This window comes from Cryptomeria japonica, chromosome 5 (genome assembly GCF_030272615.1).
Source record: "Cryptomeria japonica chromosome 5, Sugi_1.0, whole genome shotgun sequence".
NCBI lineage: Eukaryota > Viridiplantae > Streptophyta > Pinopsida > Cupressales > Cupressaceae > Cryptomeria > Cryptomeria japonica.
This window is the reverse complement of record NC_081409.1, coordinates 372822400-372839460: the sequence shown is the minus strand read 5'-3', so window position 1 is coordinate 372839460 and position 17061 is coordinate 372822400. Positions and strand designations below refer to the sequence as shown.

The following is a 17061-nucleotide window of genomic DNA, read 5'->3' as shown; positions in this document are numbered from 1 at the left end:
TCCTATCAATGGCTGGCGCTATCAGATTTGAAGACAGACTCGCAGGGGGTGACGACTTCTCCGCATGGAAATTCAGAATTCAAATGATTCTAAAAGATAGAAAAGTTGAATCATTTGTAAAGACTGAAACTAAAGAACCTGAGACTGAACCTGACCAAGCAATTTGGAGAGAAGGAAATGATAAGGCTACCAAAATAATAGTTGATGGGGTAAGGAACAATATTATGCCCATTATAAAGAAACACGAAACAGCCTTCAACATGTTCAAAGCACTTGAAGACGCTTTTGAGATATCCAATGCCAGTAGAACCTTGGCTCTAAAAAGAGAGAGAAATCATATAACCATGATAAAAGGAGAATCAGTCAATGCCTACTTCATGCGAATATCTACCTTAAGGGATGAACTGGCAACCCTTGGATATGAGATCCAAAGCAAAGAATTAACCCTCATTGCTCTAGATGGGTTGCCTAGCATCTGGGAAACATTCGTCCAAGGCATTAGTGCAAGGGACAACTTTCCTAAATTCGATAGGCTAAAAGCTGACTGTCTCCAAGAGGAATCAAGGCAAAATAAGAAAGGGATCAAACAGAAGAATATAGATGAAGACCTACAAGTTCTAAATACGAACTCAAACAAGAAAGGCAAGCAGAGGCAATTTAGGAAGAGAAAAGGTCGTCACAACAAGAACTCCTTCAAGAAGGATCTCTCGCAAATTCAGTGTTACAGATGTGACAAATTTGGGCACTATGTTGCCAAATGTCCAGAAAGAGCTAAACAAGCCACATTTGCCAAAACAAGAAAAACGAAAAGGGAAGACGACTCCGAGAAGTATGTACTCTATTCAGCACTCACAAATCAAGCATCAAACAAAGTGAACTCCTGGGTGATCGACAGTGGCTCATCCAAACACATCACAGGATTCAGAGAAGTACTAGACTCCATGAAAGAGGAGAATGATGAAAAGGTAACCATCGGAGATGACTCTACACACCCTGTCAAAGGAGTTGGAAACTGCACCATCAAACTAAAGTCAAGTGTATCATTACAACTTAGAGGAGTGCTATATGTTCCAAGCATTAAGAGGAATCTTGTCTCAATATCAACACTGGAGGACAATGGGTACAGAGTGACCTTCATGGACAACAAAGTGTTGGCTTGGCCAAAGAACTCATCCATCAAGAAAGCTAAAACAATTGGTCAAAGACAAGGCTACTTATATGAGTTATGCACAGAGCCCAACTTAGCCCTAATTCATGAAACTACAAATGCCAATGAAATCTGACATAGAAGACTAGGCCACCTAAATTTTAGAGCTTTATCATCAATGGGAGACCTTGTCACAGGTTTACCCAAGCTAAAGCAATATCATTCAGGGGCATGCACTGGATGTGCCCTAGGTAAAAATACTAAGGGTGCTTTTCAGAGTAGTACTAGGAAAACAAGTAAAATTTTAGAGTTAGTTCATTCTGATGTATGTGGACCTATGTCTGTAAATTCATTGGGGGGATTTTTGTATTATGTAATATTTGTTGATGACTACTCTAGGAACACCTGGATCTACTTTCTGAAATGTAAAGAATCAGAAGAGATCCTTAATAGGTTTAAAGAATTCAAATCACTAACAGAGAACTACTCAGGAAACAAAATTAAAACCCTAACAACTGATAATGGGGGGGAATACACATCAGAATTATTTAAAGAGTTTTGAAAAAATTCAAGGATTAAGAGGGAGATAACAATACCTTACAACCCTCAACAAAATGGGATAGCAGAAAGAAAAAATAGGACAATCGTTGAAGCTGCCAAAGCTATGATTCTTGATTAGAATCTAAATATCAATCTTTGGGCAGAAGCAACTAACACTGTTGTATATATTCAAAACAGATGTCCTCACTCTCATCTTGAAAATAAGACCCCCGAGGAAGTCTTTACTAAATCAAAACCGGATATAAGCCACCTCAGGATTTTTGGATGCCCTGTCTATATTCATGTACCTAAGGATAAAAGATTAAAATTAGAGCCTTCTGGAAAAAAGGGAATCTTTGTAGGATATAGTGAAACCTCCAAAGCCTACAGGATATATATACCTGGTCAAAAGAATATTGAACTAAGTAGGGATATGATCTTTGAAGAAAACTTAGCCTTCAAAAGAGCCCAAAGCTCTCTAGATCCTGAAGTCTATATCCCCACCCCTAGCTTACATAGAGATCCTACTCCTGAGCTTCAGAGGGAGAATCCTGAGGAAACTATGAGTGAAACTCAAAGTCCACCTAGAGAAAACCTCAAGAAAAAACCACTATGGGCCACCAAAACTGTAGAAGAAGCTTAGAAGTTTGTTGCTCCCTTAGGAACCTTCAGAGAAAGCAAAAGGCCTAATAAATTCACTAGCTATGTTGCTCTTATGAATGACCTCTCTAAAGTTGAACCAAACAATGTATCAGATGCACTTGAACATCAAGTATGGAAGGATCCCATGTCTGAAGAGTAACAGTCCATTATGAAAAATGATGTTTGGGAGATTGTTCCTAGGCCAACCAAGAAATCTGTGGTTTCATCTAAATGGCTGTTCAAAATCAAACATGCTACAGACGGCAGTATTGAAAAACACAAGGCCAGATTTGTAGCCAGAGGCTTCTCACAAAGGGAGGGAATAAATTATGAAGAAACCTTTGCACCTGTTGCCAGGTATACATCAGTAAGAGTTGTATTAGCCATTGCAGCAGCAAAAGAATGTAAGGTACACCAAATGGACGTTAAGATAGCTTTTCTAAATGGTGAGATCTCAGAAGAAGTCTACCTAGAGCAACCTGAAGGTTTTGAAATTCATGATGCAGAGTCTCATGTGTGTAGACTCAAGAAAGCTCTCTATGGGCTCAAACAGGCTCCCAAAGCCTGGTATGAAAGAACTGACACCTATCTCATAGGACTAGGCTTCTCCAAAAATGATGCAAATCCTAATCTCTACTACAAAAGAAATAAAGGTGATATGCTAATATTGATTTTATATGTTGATGACTTATTAATCACAGGAAATGATCACCTTATAGATCAATGCAAGAATGATCTATCCAAAGAATTTGATATGAAGGACTTAGGACTCCTTCATTACTTCCTAGGATTGGAAGTATGGCAGAATTCTGACAACATTATACTAAACCAAGGAAAGTACACCTTGGATATTTTGAAGAGATTCGGAATGCTAAATTGTAGACCCATGACCTCTCCTATGGAAACCAACTTACATAAACTTAAAGAAGCAGCAGCAGAGTCACAACCCACTGATCCTACTCAATACAGACAAATGATTGGGTCCCTGATGTACCTGGTAAATACAAGACCAGATATCTGTTATGCAGTTAATGCTCTAAGTCGGTTTATGTGTGAACCAAAGGAGATACACCTGGTTGCAGTGAAACACATTATGAGATACCTACAAGGTACTCTAAAACTTGGTCTCAAATACGAGAAGGTTAATATAGACCTACATGGATTTACAGATTCAGATTGGGCTGGAAGTGTGACAGACAAGAAAAGCACTTCAGGGTGTTGCTTCAGTCTAGGTTCAGCCATGATATCTTGGATCAGCAGGAAACAGTCTTCGGTAGCTCAAGGCTCCACCGAGGCAGAATACATTGCAGCTTCTATGGCTGCCCGAGAGGTAGTATGGCTAAGGAAGTTGCTTGTGGGGTTGTTTGGAGAACCTATGAAACCCATTGTTATACACTATGACAACCAGAGTTGCATAAAACTTTCTGTAAACCCAGTGTTTCATGACAGATCCAAGCGTATTGAGATTCCATAACACTATGTGCAAGATATGGTAGATAGGAATGCAATCCAACTGGAATATGTTTTTACAGGAGATCAAACTGCAGATATTCTGAGCAAACCACTTTCCAGAGTGAAGGTTGATCACTTCAGAAAAGGTTTAGGTATGATGGAAAGGTAATTTGCTTTGTAATATATGTTTGCATACCTATAAGATGTTTAATGTGTAAACCTCTTTGTCATGTTAGGACAATTTTGGATTCTATCCCCTGAGTTCATGTCTCAGAGGTGACAATCTCTCAAGATAGTGAACACTTGTATGTGGACATTATAAGGTGACGATTTTATAATGTCCAAACTAGTTATCATGTTGGATCTTTGGTAGATCATGGATGAAGCCATGATTGTGTTATGGTAAAACATTCATATGAAGTATTAGTGCACTTACCATAACTTGGATAAAGTTGAGAATTGAATATTTTCTCATATGATTATCCTTAAGTATTATGTGATTAGGTAATACTGGTATCACGTGCTGAGGTGATATCCTGTCATCACAAGACTAATGTGAGAGACATTTTGTATCACGTGGTTAGGTGATACTTCATATCTCGTGAGTAGATGATATGATCCCCTAGAAAATTAAAATATGTAAATGAATGCTAACCATCAGTTGAATTGTGATGCTTGATACACTACTCTTATTTATCTTACCTAGCTAAGAGGGAGTGTTAATGTATAGATAGCTTGGGTAAGATAAATGATTGAATGAGAGATGAATGAAATCTCTCATTCAATCATTTATCATATCGATTATTAAAATGAATAAACTCAAGCATTCAATTGATAAACATTCCCTTTATATTAACTATTCATTATCATAGTATCCAAATTTGATAATCTATTCATATTCACCGATTGACAAATCGAGTTAACTCTTGCAAATAAGACTTAACGATTATCGGTTAGACTATCGTTTGATATTGAGATTAGTCTATGTTCACACCGATTATATCGGGTGTTAAGGATACACCGTTTGGCATACACCGATTATATCGGGTGTAAAAGATAATGTTAATATAACCATGCACCACCGATAATTATATCGGGTGTTAATATAACCATGCACCACCGATAATTATATCGGGTGTTTTAATATGCACCGGTTGGTAAATAAAATGCCATGCACCATTATCGTGAGAGGGCACGATCAAGTGATGTCTTGATCGGCCATGTCCAAAAGACATGGCCGGTCAAGGCATCGCTTGACCGTACCCAGCCCACTATATATACCAAATGAAATGTGTGAGAATGGACATTGAAATTTATAAATGCTCCTCCTCTCCTGCCACATAAAAGAAGACAATCAGATTTATATAATAATTCAGTAATAGAGAAAACAAAATAATAAGATAGAATATAACTTGCATATTGAATGTAAATTGAATATCATTTACATTTTTGAGTACCTTTAAGTCTGCAAGAGATAGTTCTCCTGCCTTTGTGTCTCCCTTGAGCCTTCCAAAAATAATCTGCCATTATCATATGAGTATCATCAATGTGAGTTAGAGTTGCAATAATCATGTCTTCAGTTAACCTCAATTGACCTTCCAAGTGACGTGACTCCTGAGGTCTATCATATTCAAACAAATGTTTTCATTTGTCTTCATAATCATGCCATTCAGGAGCAGCTCCCTCATACCTATCAATCCAATCTTGAGTGTCCTCCATGCAAGGCTCATGTGATGACAAAGGATTTCTGGTCAAACTCAGAAAATCAGAATGATGTTCCTGCCTCTTAAAGGTGTCTTCATTGTCCTTTATTGCATCTTCTTCCACAGTAAGTTGCTTCCTCATAAGTGCTGATCTATGAGGTGTGTCCAGCTGAAAGTCACATGTTCTTCTAGCTGCCTTACCAATCATTAAACTAATCCATACCTGCACCTCCTTAATTATTATTTTATTTGCCTCCAACCAACACCATGGTGAAGTACCCATGACAAACCAATTATTATCAAATTGTAGGACCTTATTGTTAGGCAATCTCCTCGTCTCTACAATCAGCTCTCTCAGGCAATATGCCTCATATGATCTTAACAAGTATTTCTCTAGTCCTAGTGTAATCATGTGTACAAAACAAGGGAAATCAATCTCACTATAGGCTATCATACCTTGCATGTAGCTGGAATCTGAACATTGGATTGATTCTTGTTTGTCCAACTCCATACTCACATAGGACTGAAGTGAACTTGTGAGCATGGCTTCATCCTCCTTGGGGCTTCCACATGTTTGGCTGAGAGTCCAAACTTCGAGACTTGTTAACTGATTTTCATCTTTTCCTTGAACATTAGTAGGCTGCAAGTCACTCGATTCCTCTTTCTTTTCCATCCTTTCTTCAATAGTAACTTCTGAATTTTCTTGTTCCTTAAATATTTCTTCTGGCTCTTCACTCTTCTCATTCATTTCAGCCTCTCCATCCAACCCATCTTTAAGACAATACTCTAATTCGTCCTATTTAGAACCTGTGTCATTAGCAAACTCCTCAAGCATTTTAAGCTCTCCGTCCACAGAACCATCAACTCCCTCTTGAGTAGACACAATTTGACATTTTTCATTTCCGGTTGAGATTTTGATTCAGCATCCATTTCTTCTTTCCTCTTTCTTATGTAATACCTGTCAAAAGATTCAGTGGCTTTGACATCCTCAGGTTCACTTGAGTATTCATCGAACACTCTGATTATCTCCTCATTCACAGGTATAGTATTTCTTGTCAAACTTAGATATTCCTGAAATGTTAGTAGATTCTTCACCTTTTGATATCTATTATACCATCTGGCATTTAGAATCCGCAATTTCGTTTTCCCTTTCTTCCATTTCTGTAATCAACCCTAACATCCTACAGGCTGGCAGAATTTTTGGCTCTGATACCACTGAAATAATCTCCTTAAATTTTCAATTGAAGAACTCAGGAAAAACAATCAGTGACAAAACATTGCAGTCTCAGAGTTTAACAAAATTACATTAACATAGTCTACTTGCAGTTATAGATAACAACTTTCTGCAATATGTCTTCAGAGTCTCAGACTTTTATATATAAAAATGCATTTCAATCATGACTTAATAAAGATGGTATAGGTCTGCTCCCAGAATCAATCTGCTAACTGAACAACCTTCAACATATGTGTTGACCTGTGAACACTTAACAGATTTCTGGCTTTATCGAATGCAGTTATCTGCAACTCAGTGCCTATGTCCTGATTAGTTCCAATTTAGCGCTTATAGCCAGTGTACCTTAATGGGGCACATATCCAATCTGAGGTCTTGTAACTTCTCTTGACCTGTATTAGCTTCCGTACCCGTGTTTGTTTTTCCTAATACTCCGCTGCTTGGAATGACGAGGTCACCATGAACCGGGTCTGATCGAGCTGTAACCTTTCTTTGCCCTGTTGAAGACAAAGGCAAAGCCAACAAAATAATCACACCTTCCTTCAGTCGCACCTTGTCATCTATACCTGGATCCGCTATCCCTTTCGCTCAGAAAAGGGCTCCAAAGTAGAGCTTCCAGGTTTTCGTCTGGTCACTCCTAATGCATTCATTTAATGCCTGATTCATAGATTTCTCCGATTCCCTCAAATCTCTTCTATCTTTTTCCATGTGCCTATCTTGTATGTGTATCTTAGAGAAATAAGCAACAGCAATGGAAAAATCATATTTTAGGCACAATTTCTTCATTTAGTGCAGCATGTGTGTTGAGGAAATTGGCGATTGCATTTGGTATTGGTCATGCCCATGGCCATATCACTCATCACAACTCCTTATGCCACTGGACACATATAATCAGAGATGGACATAAATTTAGTAATGCTGGACTGCTGACAATCTTTCATATCTTCTTGTGAATTTTTCGTTAAGAACCCAGTTGAGTAAAGCAGGCTGTGTAAGTCTGAGAGCCAGAGTTGCTATGACTCAAGGAAGTGATAGTGAGAGAAAATCTACTTCTCTTCTTTGAGACTCAGTTCATAGATGGCCTTAAAAAAATTGTGTACACTCCTTGTCATGCCCATTCATGGCATCATAATTGAGAAGTTGTTTAAGTAGATTATTATCATCACAGTTGAAGAGATAGGCATCCAATGCATCATGACTCTTTCAGTTGTCTTGCATGTTGAAGGAGTGACGTTGTAAGACCTGAATGTATATAAATGTGCATATCATTTATCCTCATGTAAATACTAAAGAATATTCTTAGTAAATAACACATGAATTCTCTTTTGCTACAATCATCTTTTTCTATATATGAATTAATTGTGGTTAGTATTATTTGAAGAGAATGCTGTAAGAGATTGATGCCAGTGCATCATATGATTTCCTTATTAGTTAAAAAAATTTCGATGCCTAGTTCACATTCCAATGAGACATATGGGTCGATGTACATGATTTGTTGATTGCGCCGTAAATATGCTATTGAAAGTGTAGGAAACCTGGAATGCCGCAGTCTCTCCCTCTATGTTATCATGATTACCTTTTTTCATAATTGAGGGTCATTCATGTTGGTTTGTAACTATGTAAGAAAATAGGGCTGGACCCTCACGCTACAAGAGGTAGCGTGTCCCTTTAGGGCCGACCCTAAAGGAAGAACACGCCTCCCTTTAAAACGTGTGGCCCCAAATAAAAGGGATTTTCGATAAAACAATAAAAGGTTTTTAGCGCCAAAGTTTGAGGCCGACCTCATATTGCATCCTCAGCAGCTCATATAAATAAAGAGCACTTTGATTGCAGATGATATCAATCAAGTTTCAGATCTGCTCTTAAAAGGGTGCGAATTATCTCCAGAAGAGTGCGAATTGTGTTGAAGACTCTCCTTCAAAGGTGATGGTTGCTTAGTGCTGTTCTTATCTGCTGTTGAGGTGCTGCAACAAAAGCCCTATATATGCATTGTATTGTTACAATTAAAGTGAATACATAGTCAGACCTGTGGGTCTTTATAGCTGGGTTTTTCCTCATCAGAGGTTTTCCCAGGGTAAATGTCTTAAGTCTCTTGTGCACTTGCTTTGTTTTCAAGCCTACTTAATCCTAAATTCATTTTATTAAATTCTGATTTTTGATCTGAGACACAAAATTAACAATTCAATGCTTGTCGAATTTTATAACTGAGAGCAGCTAGAAGAAATCAAGGAGCAAGCAGAAGAACCAAGAAGCCTGGTGGCAAGTTGTGCTAAACGTTCACATTTTAAAAATCTTGTCTGGACTTGCTTGCTGCCAAATAAATGGCAGTGACATCATCATTTGCCAGAAAGAATGTCCAGACTGCTGATTAACTGATGAATTTGCTTCATTGAAACAGTATAAAATTTCTGCCACGACAGATGCAATGTGTTGACCATCCTTTTGACGATTTTGCAGTATCCCGGGCTGTTGGCAGGTACAAAACTGTCAAATGGCTTCTATTTCATGTTGGATGGTTCCATCTTATGCCACATGTAGCTGGCTTGTTGAGGACGGATAAGGTAGTTATCCTCTCTCCTTAAACCATATGAGGATAAGCATATAATCATTTGAACATTTAGTTGGGTTCTCTTGGAAAAATTTAATGCGTAAGTTGTCAACCCTTCTTGTTTATGTTAGGTTTTGCCTAGTGGGGCAAGGTTGCCACTATAAGGAGGACGATAATGCATCTAACTGCAGGTTCCACAAACAAAAGGGATGTTATTCCCTTTTCTATTTTTCTTTATTCTATAACACAACTTTTTCAGATTTTACTGTTATGCCAGACACTTTTCCTAACACAAGTCACCCTTTTTATATAAACATGAAAGCATGAATTTGAACTTATATGTGGAAATTGCTTGCAACAAAGGAGGATATTAACATACCATTCTTAGCATAACAGACAAATACAATAATTAATAAATACATGCAAGCACAAGGCACCTTCTTGGGAACTGATAATGCCCCTGCTTCGTCCAAAGCTCGTTTCATGATCTGTCACTTTGCCAGGAACTAAGAACTCAGCTGCAGAAACAATTGTAAGGTGATATGAGCCCAACTATAGCTTTGCTCTAACTTAACAGTTATTATGGAACTGAAATTGAAGAATGAATATCTAGTGATACAAATCAAAACATGTAAAAAACCTAAAAGTCTGAACTATAAAGCAATGTGATGAGTAAATCCTATGTCACAGCATTCGTCGTTCATCACAATCTTAAAAATTCGTTTAAGTTCGCCTCACATTCGTACGGAGAATGGTCTGAAAATTTTTAAATATATCTTTAAGAGAATATTCAAAACCCTTGGAGCAATTGCAGATTGCAATCCGTCGCGCGAGCAGGTCTTCCAGTTCAGCGATCAATATTTCATGTAACTAGGAATTAACGGGGAGGCTATTTTAGAGAGCATGAATTTAATATATTGAAATGTAGTTTTATTTTTATTTTATTTTCTTTAATATATTTTTTGACAATTTATTTTTAATAAGTTTATCTTCTTTAATATATTAATGGTATACATTAAAATTTCATATTTTAAAATATATTTTTTAGATTTTTGATATAGGGCATGCTTTATGTTATTTTTTAACTACGAATTAATGGGGAGGCTATTAAAAGATTGCATAAAATTTAATATATTGAACTGTATCAATATTGTTTTGTTTTGTTTTTATTTTATATAATATATTTTTTTAATAAGTTTTTTCTTTAATATATTAATTGCATACATTAAAATTTAATATTTTAAAATATATTTTTTTAGATTTTTTATTTGTTTATGTATAAATTATATATTAATAAAAGATATATTAATTTATCTTTTAGTTTTAATTATTAATGTCAAAATCAATATAAAATAATTAATTTGGACATAAAATATATATTAAAATATATAAAACTAGTAATATATGACATAAATTTAATATTTATATTGATATTTATATTAGTTTAGATTTTGATTTATACCGATGTTGTCACAGGGTTTTCTCTCGCCCTCTAGGGTTTCTCCTAGTGTTTCGTCTAGTTTCTTGATGGAGGCTAATGGAGGTGGGCATGCTCCTGGGTGGGCTTTTGGGCGAGCTTCCTTTGGCGCTATTACTCTCCCTTCCATTAATCATGGTTCCTTTGGAAGCAAAGAAAACTTTGTCTCTTTGTTTAAGAAGCAGAATCTATGCAGGAGTTCATTGTCTCAAAAGGGAAATCATTCCACATAGGCTTATCTGGCAAGCAAGGGTTTTAGTAGTTCTAGAAGTAGAGAAACCTATGATATTCTTCATGCTTGTGATGATGAGCCACATGGAGGGCATTTTGTTGTCAAGAGGACAACACTCAAAATTCTTAATGCAGGATACTATTGGCCAACCTTACATAAAGATGCAACTAAATACCCTAGCAAATGTGATAGGTGTCAGAGGATGGGTAGGCCTACCAAATCTGATGAGATACCATTGTATCCACAAATAGTAGTTACACCATTTGACAAATGGGGATAAGACTTTGTAGGACCAATTGACCCTACTTCCAATGGAAGATCCTACATCCTAGTATGCACTGATTATGTGACAAAATGGGTGGAAGCAAAAGTAATGAAGTTGTTAGGACCCGGAGGCAACTGATAGGGGGGGGTGAATCAGTTGTCTATTAATTTCAACCCAAATATAACTTAATCAAACTTGATGCATATTACCGGTAAACCAAACTTAATGTCGGTTGACAGATTAACAGTTAATAACAGTACCAGTAAAGTTTAATGCATGAAATAGAAAGACAAATAACATCCACAACACATAACACAAATATTTGTACGTGGAAACCCTGTAAGGGGAAAAACCACGGTGGGAAACCTTACTCACAATCAGATGATACTACTGTAGATAGTATGTGTGTACAAATGGGGTCTGCACATGTAGAAAGGCCAACTGCCTACAGCTCACTGCTCAATCACAAGATGGGAGTCACACTGACTACAATTGGATGGTTAAATCCAATGATAATGTACTACTCAAAATAGCATCTTCATATGTTGGATTCAGTGTCGGTTAAGCTCTGATTGTCTTCTTCATACCTTCCTTGAATCTTCAAATGATTTTTGATGAATACTAAGAGGGGGGGGGGGGGGGGGGGGGGGGGGTGAATTAGTATGCCAAAAATCTTTGTACTTAAACACTTTGCTAGACTAACAGTAAATCGGTGAAACAGTTTAGCAGGCAAACCGGTTAGCACACATGCAAACCAAATAGCAAATAATGCATTCACCCACAAAAGCACAAACACCATAACACAAGAGATTTTGACGTGGAAACCCAAATGGGAAAAACCACAATGAGATGGAACTCACAAGTAACTATCTGCAGAATAGGAACCAGACTGGTTAAGGTCAGACCGGTTAAGGTTATACAATGTTCTTTACCAGAACATATCATGTTAGGAATCTCAATCTCTGTTGGGAGATAAGTCCAATTAAAGACTACCTTGCTAGAGGATTTTAGATTCACATATGTGAACCACCTTGTTAGAGGATTTACAAAAGGCTTTTTGGGCCTACCCGGTTAAGGGCTTCAGACTTGTCGAAGATGTGAGTAATCAACAAGTGAGTGATCTAGCTAATAGCACAGATTGCTTGGTTAGATCCTTGATAGCTCATTTCTAATGCATTCCAGCATTACTTCAGTCTTCTACACATTCATACTCTCTCTAACAACATCAACCACCTTAAACCCTAGCAACAACATCAACACACTAAAACCCTAGACATGATGTCCTTATAAAGGAATCTGATTTCATGTCGGTCCAATAGGATTACAATACAATTTCCTAGGTTGAATGCATCTAGACATATTCTGTAACACGACACAAAAAGCATCGTTGAAGTGTCGTCACCGTCAAACAATCGGTGGATGGTAACTCATCACAAAATGTCGGTTGGTAACTCATCACAGAGTATTACCGATTGATATAAAATACCGGTTAAAGCAAAATACCGGTTGCCGGTTTGACAAAATGAAGACTGGGAAATATGTGTTCTGCCGCTTTGATCCTTCGTACCGCTTGAGATCCTCGAACCGCTTGGGGTCAGCATACCGCTTCAGATCGGTAATCACTTTCTGCAAAACACCAATAGTCTGAGAACTATAATGCATAATACCGGTTGGAACAAGTACCGGTTGAGCTTTAACTTATACATACAAAAGTGATCTCAATGCAAGTGTGTGTCCATCAATGACAATCACAACATAATCATCAAAAATGCCAACAATCTCCCCCTTTGGCATTGATGGCAACACTTAGGAAATTTTGACATCTAAGTGTTTTACAACAAAAATATGCAAGAATCAAAATTACTCCCCCTAAGCATATACACTATCCCTTTTGCAGAAAATACAATGTATACTACTTCTTAATAGAAATAACATGAAAGTATACATCAAAACATTCAAAATTTATACTTCTCCCCCTTTGCCAACAATGACAACAAAATATTACAGACTAACACTTGTGTCATTAGTATTAAAAGAATAAGAGTTTATGACAATAAGGAATAAAACTTGTCAAAAACTGATTTGAAGTCCTACAAAAATTGTTTCATAGATAAGGACCAGGACTCAAGTAGGGAAGTAGCCACTTCCTTCTTTGTTTGCATTTGGGAGACCTATTCTTCCATGGCGTCTATTGTGCTCATTTCCTGAGTCACTGTTAAAGCATCTAGATTGAGATAACATTTCTGAAGGATCTGCAGGCGTGGGAGTAGAACCAATTGGAGTTCCTGCAAATCTTGAGCCCGGTTGCTTATTTCCAACTCTATTTTGGCAGACTAGATATGAAACCAGTGAACGGTTTGCCCATAAGCTGTAAAAGAGTCATACGATAGCTTGAAGGTACTCATATATAACTGCAAGTCAATTTGTAGCTTTTGCTTATGTACAAGCACATCAGCATAGAAGAGATGGGGTTGGCAAATCTTACTCAGTAGTAGATTCCCCTCATCCAGAGCATTCCTTATGTCTTTTTGTGCTTTTTGCAGTTCAGACTGGAGCTCATTAAGCTTCTTCACCAGGGCAATGTTGAGAGCCTTTTGATGCTCTTTCTTGGCATTTGCCTCTGCTACCTCCTCCAGGCTCTGCACCTGATCATCCACTACTATGCATAGGAGCTTTAATTGTGCCAATGATGAGTCAGTACTGGGGAGGTTTGTGTCGAGTACCAAACCGGTAACAGTGTCCACCACAGCTTGGATCACATCTTCCTCCTTCTTCCTCCTTAACACCTCAAGGAGTTCTTGAGCAACCTTAATGCTCTGTAGCAGCTCCATTTCGCTTGCAAACTGGAGGTCAATAGGACTGGTGAGGTCAGCCAGTTTGGCTTGACTACCGGTTGCCTTTGGAGTCTCCATCTGCGTGCTCTTTGCCTCTTCTACTTCCTTGTCCTCCTCTGCCTTCTTCTTCTCCGCTTCTTTTCTCTTTTCTTCTTCCTTATCCTCCTCTTCCTTCTTCTTCTCTGCTTCCTTTCTCTTCTCCTCTTCCTTTTCTTCCTCTTCCTTCTTCTTTTATGCTTCCTTTCTCTTCTCCTCTTCCTTTTCTTCCTCTTCCTTCTTCTTTTCTGCTTCCTTTCTCTTCTCCTCTTCCTTTCTCTTCTCCTCATCCTCTTTTCTCTTTTCTTCTTGTTTCTGTTTCTCCTCATCTTCTTCCTTTTTCTTCTTCTCTAACTTATCCTCTTCTTCTTTCTTCTTCTTCTTTCTTCTTGTTTCTTTTTCTTTTCATCCTCTTCTCTTATTTTCTTTTCATCCTCTTTTCTCTTTTTCTCCTGTTTCCGTTCTCCTCATCTTCTTCCTTTTTCTTCTTCTCCGCCTGTTTGTTTGTTGCCTCTTCCTGTTTGTCCTCTACTTGCTTTTCAACCTGTTCAACCTACTTCTCTTGTCCTGTGGCTTCAGATGGTGTGTCCTGCACAACATCTTCTACATCTAGAGCATCGACATCAATAGTGTATGTAGGTTCAACAACCGGGTTTCCTTCAATATCAAACACTTCATCCGGTTTTGTTATTGTCGGTTCTTGCTCAGCCTTCCTGTTGGCTTTAGCCACTCGATGCATCTTCAGAGCTTCTAGAGCAAGAGTGTGTGTATTCTTGAGCACTTCTTGACCCTTTCCTTCCAGTAACAGGAGTCTTCTTCTTCTCATGAAGAAGAGGCCTTTGTATTTATTCATAACTTCAAACAGTTCTGAATTTGATACATCAAGAAAATGTTGAGCAAAAACTTTCTCTCTCATTTCCTGTTCCTTTTCTATGGCAATGTGCCATTTATTGTCTAAGGAATTATACAAAGAATCTGGTGTCTCAGATCTAATTTGTGAAGGCGACCGGTCATTAACACATAAGTACTTAATGATTTCTTGTTCAACTGCTTCTTTTTCATCATCATTGAAATCATCAAAACAATCAATCAAATCATTCAGCACTTTTCTCCTAATATTTTTGATAGTTCTTTGACAATGTGTCAAAGGTTTGTAGGAGGAGATGTCAATATTTACCGGTGCGATGATGTCGATTCATTCTTTGTTTTTTTCTTTGCTTGTCTTGTCTTCTTAGGTTTTTCCTCAAACATAGTTTCTTCTGAGTCTGGTGAGTTATTCCTTGTCTTCCTCTTTCTCTCGAAGACTTTGGCAGGTGCCGCTACCAATTTCTTCTTTGCAGGTGACCGCTTGGTCACTTTGGGACTGGCTGCAGTAACCGGTGTCGATGCCGAAGGCACTACCTTTCCTTTCTTTTTAGGAGGTTCTACAACCGGTGCAACCCTTTCCAGATAGATGTCGGTTCTCTTTGCCTTAGGATTGAGAGGCGAGGCAATTAGGGTAGAAGCATACCCATCCAGCATATCATACATCACCTCATAGCCCATAGGCTCTACTTCTTCCTGTCTGGGCTCAATGGCCTCCATTATGCATTCATCCACATTGATGACAAAGCAGATATCCTCTTCATATTTCTTGACAATATCACTGGATATCCTCATCCTCAGACTCATCTTGCTTCTGAACTCATCAAAGTACTTGTTCAGAACTTCAGGGTAGTCAGTTCCAACTGCTTGCAGGCTTTCTTTGATCTGCTTGGTAACCGGTTGGTCAGCAGACCAGTGAATATCTCCCACTCCGGGGAAGTAACCTTGGAAGTAGAAAAATAGTCCTACTAGAAGTTGTTCAAACTTGAATTTTAATGCACTATCCTGTTTGATTGATTTAAGATTCAACAGTAGTTGCCTTTGCATACCGGTGCAAAGGTCAAATGATGCATCTTCCTTGATCATCCGGTAAGCGGCATTTATTGTTGCAGTAGATACAGAGTTAATTCTGCTGGCAGAGAACGTCCGGTATCCAATCACCATGCACGCATATTTCACGAGGTCATCCTTGATGGAATTAACAGTCATTCCTCGTGAGTCACTCACTGAACCGGTAAGCTTGGTCATTTTAGTCTTGATGATCTTCCTCAGGGGTGGCACTTCACCGACGTTGCAAAAACCGGTGACGATATGAACAACTTGTGGAGTGATATCATGCGTTCTCTTCGAGTACATCTTGTCACCATGAACTCTGCTCAGAATGATTCTAATGTGGTCATCTGTGAAATCCTCTAGGAAGTAAACCACAATGTGAAGTTTCTTCTTCTCCAAAATGCTATACTCTGGTTTGATCTTTTTATCTTTCCCACAGAATAGACCTAGCTGCGAGTGGATTGCTAGAGACCCTAGGTCTTCAATTTTACAGTCTATATAATCAGATATTCCTTCTTCCACTATTACTCCAGCAGGAACTTGTGACAGGGCATTGTATTTGGACTTGCGTTGAATGAAGCTTACTGAATCGACAGATGCACTAGAGCTAGTATGAGATGTGGAAGCCATGATTAAAATAGAAAACTCGAGAAATACCTTTCGGAAATCAAGAATTTAGGGCTTTCAGATTCTACTTCACCTCACACTTCGTCGGTTGCAGAATCACCGCTTTGCGTTCTTCTCTTGACCGTTTGCAATTTGCTTCTGAATTTCCTTCAAGGTTTCTAAATTTCTCTGAATTGCAGCACAAATCACTTTTTCGTCGCTCTGCACTTGAAAACCTTCTTCACTCAAAAAATGATAGTGAGAAATGATTTGAAAATTCCTTTCAAGCATATTCCTCACCAACCGTAATTAATGCTCCACCATTAGGGTGTAAACCCTAATTTGCCTTTTACTATTTTCGGTCTTCCACCAAATGAGAGGTATCGCATACCGGTTAAGGTCTTTTATCAGTGTAAACTGGGGGTTCAAAA

General features: G+C 38.1%; 1 protein-coding gene across 6 annotated transcripts in view; it reads right to left on the bottom strand.

The window, feature by feature from the left end:
• The window catches only part of LOC131034934 (DEAD-box ATP-dependent RNA helicase 21), a 223990-nt gene extending 213831 nt beyond the window's left edge, over positions 1-10159 (bottom strand). For 3 of the 6 annotated variants that reach the window (XR_009372623.1, XM_059221469.1, XM_059221466.1), the window contains exons 1-2: positions 9904-10155; positions 9701-9781 (exon numbers count right to left, since the gene is read on the bottom strand). Coding sequence is in view for 5 of the 6 variants with exons in the window: in XM_059221469.1 (XP_059077452.1) it covers positions 9701-9748 (48 nt within the window). In the remaining variant the exon portion in view is untranslated. The other 3 variants (XM_059221467.1, XM_059221468.1, XM_059221470.1) reach the window with 3 other exon arrangements.
• Positions 10160-17061: the final 6902 nt, after the last annotated feature.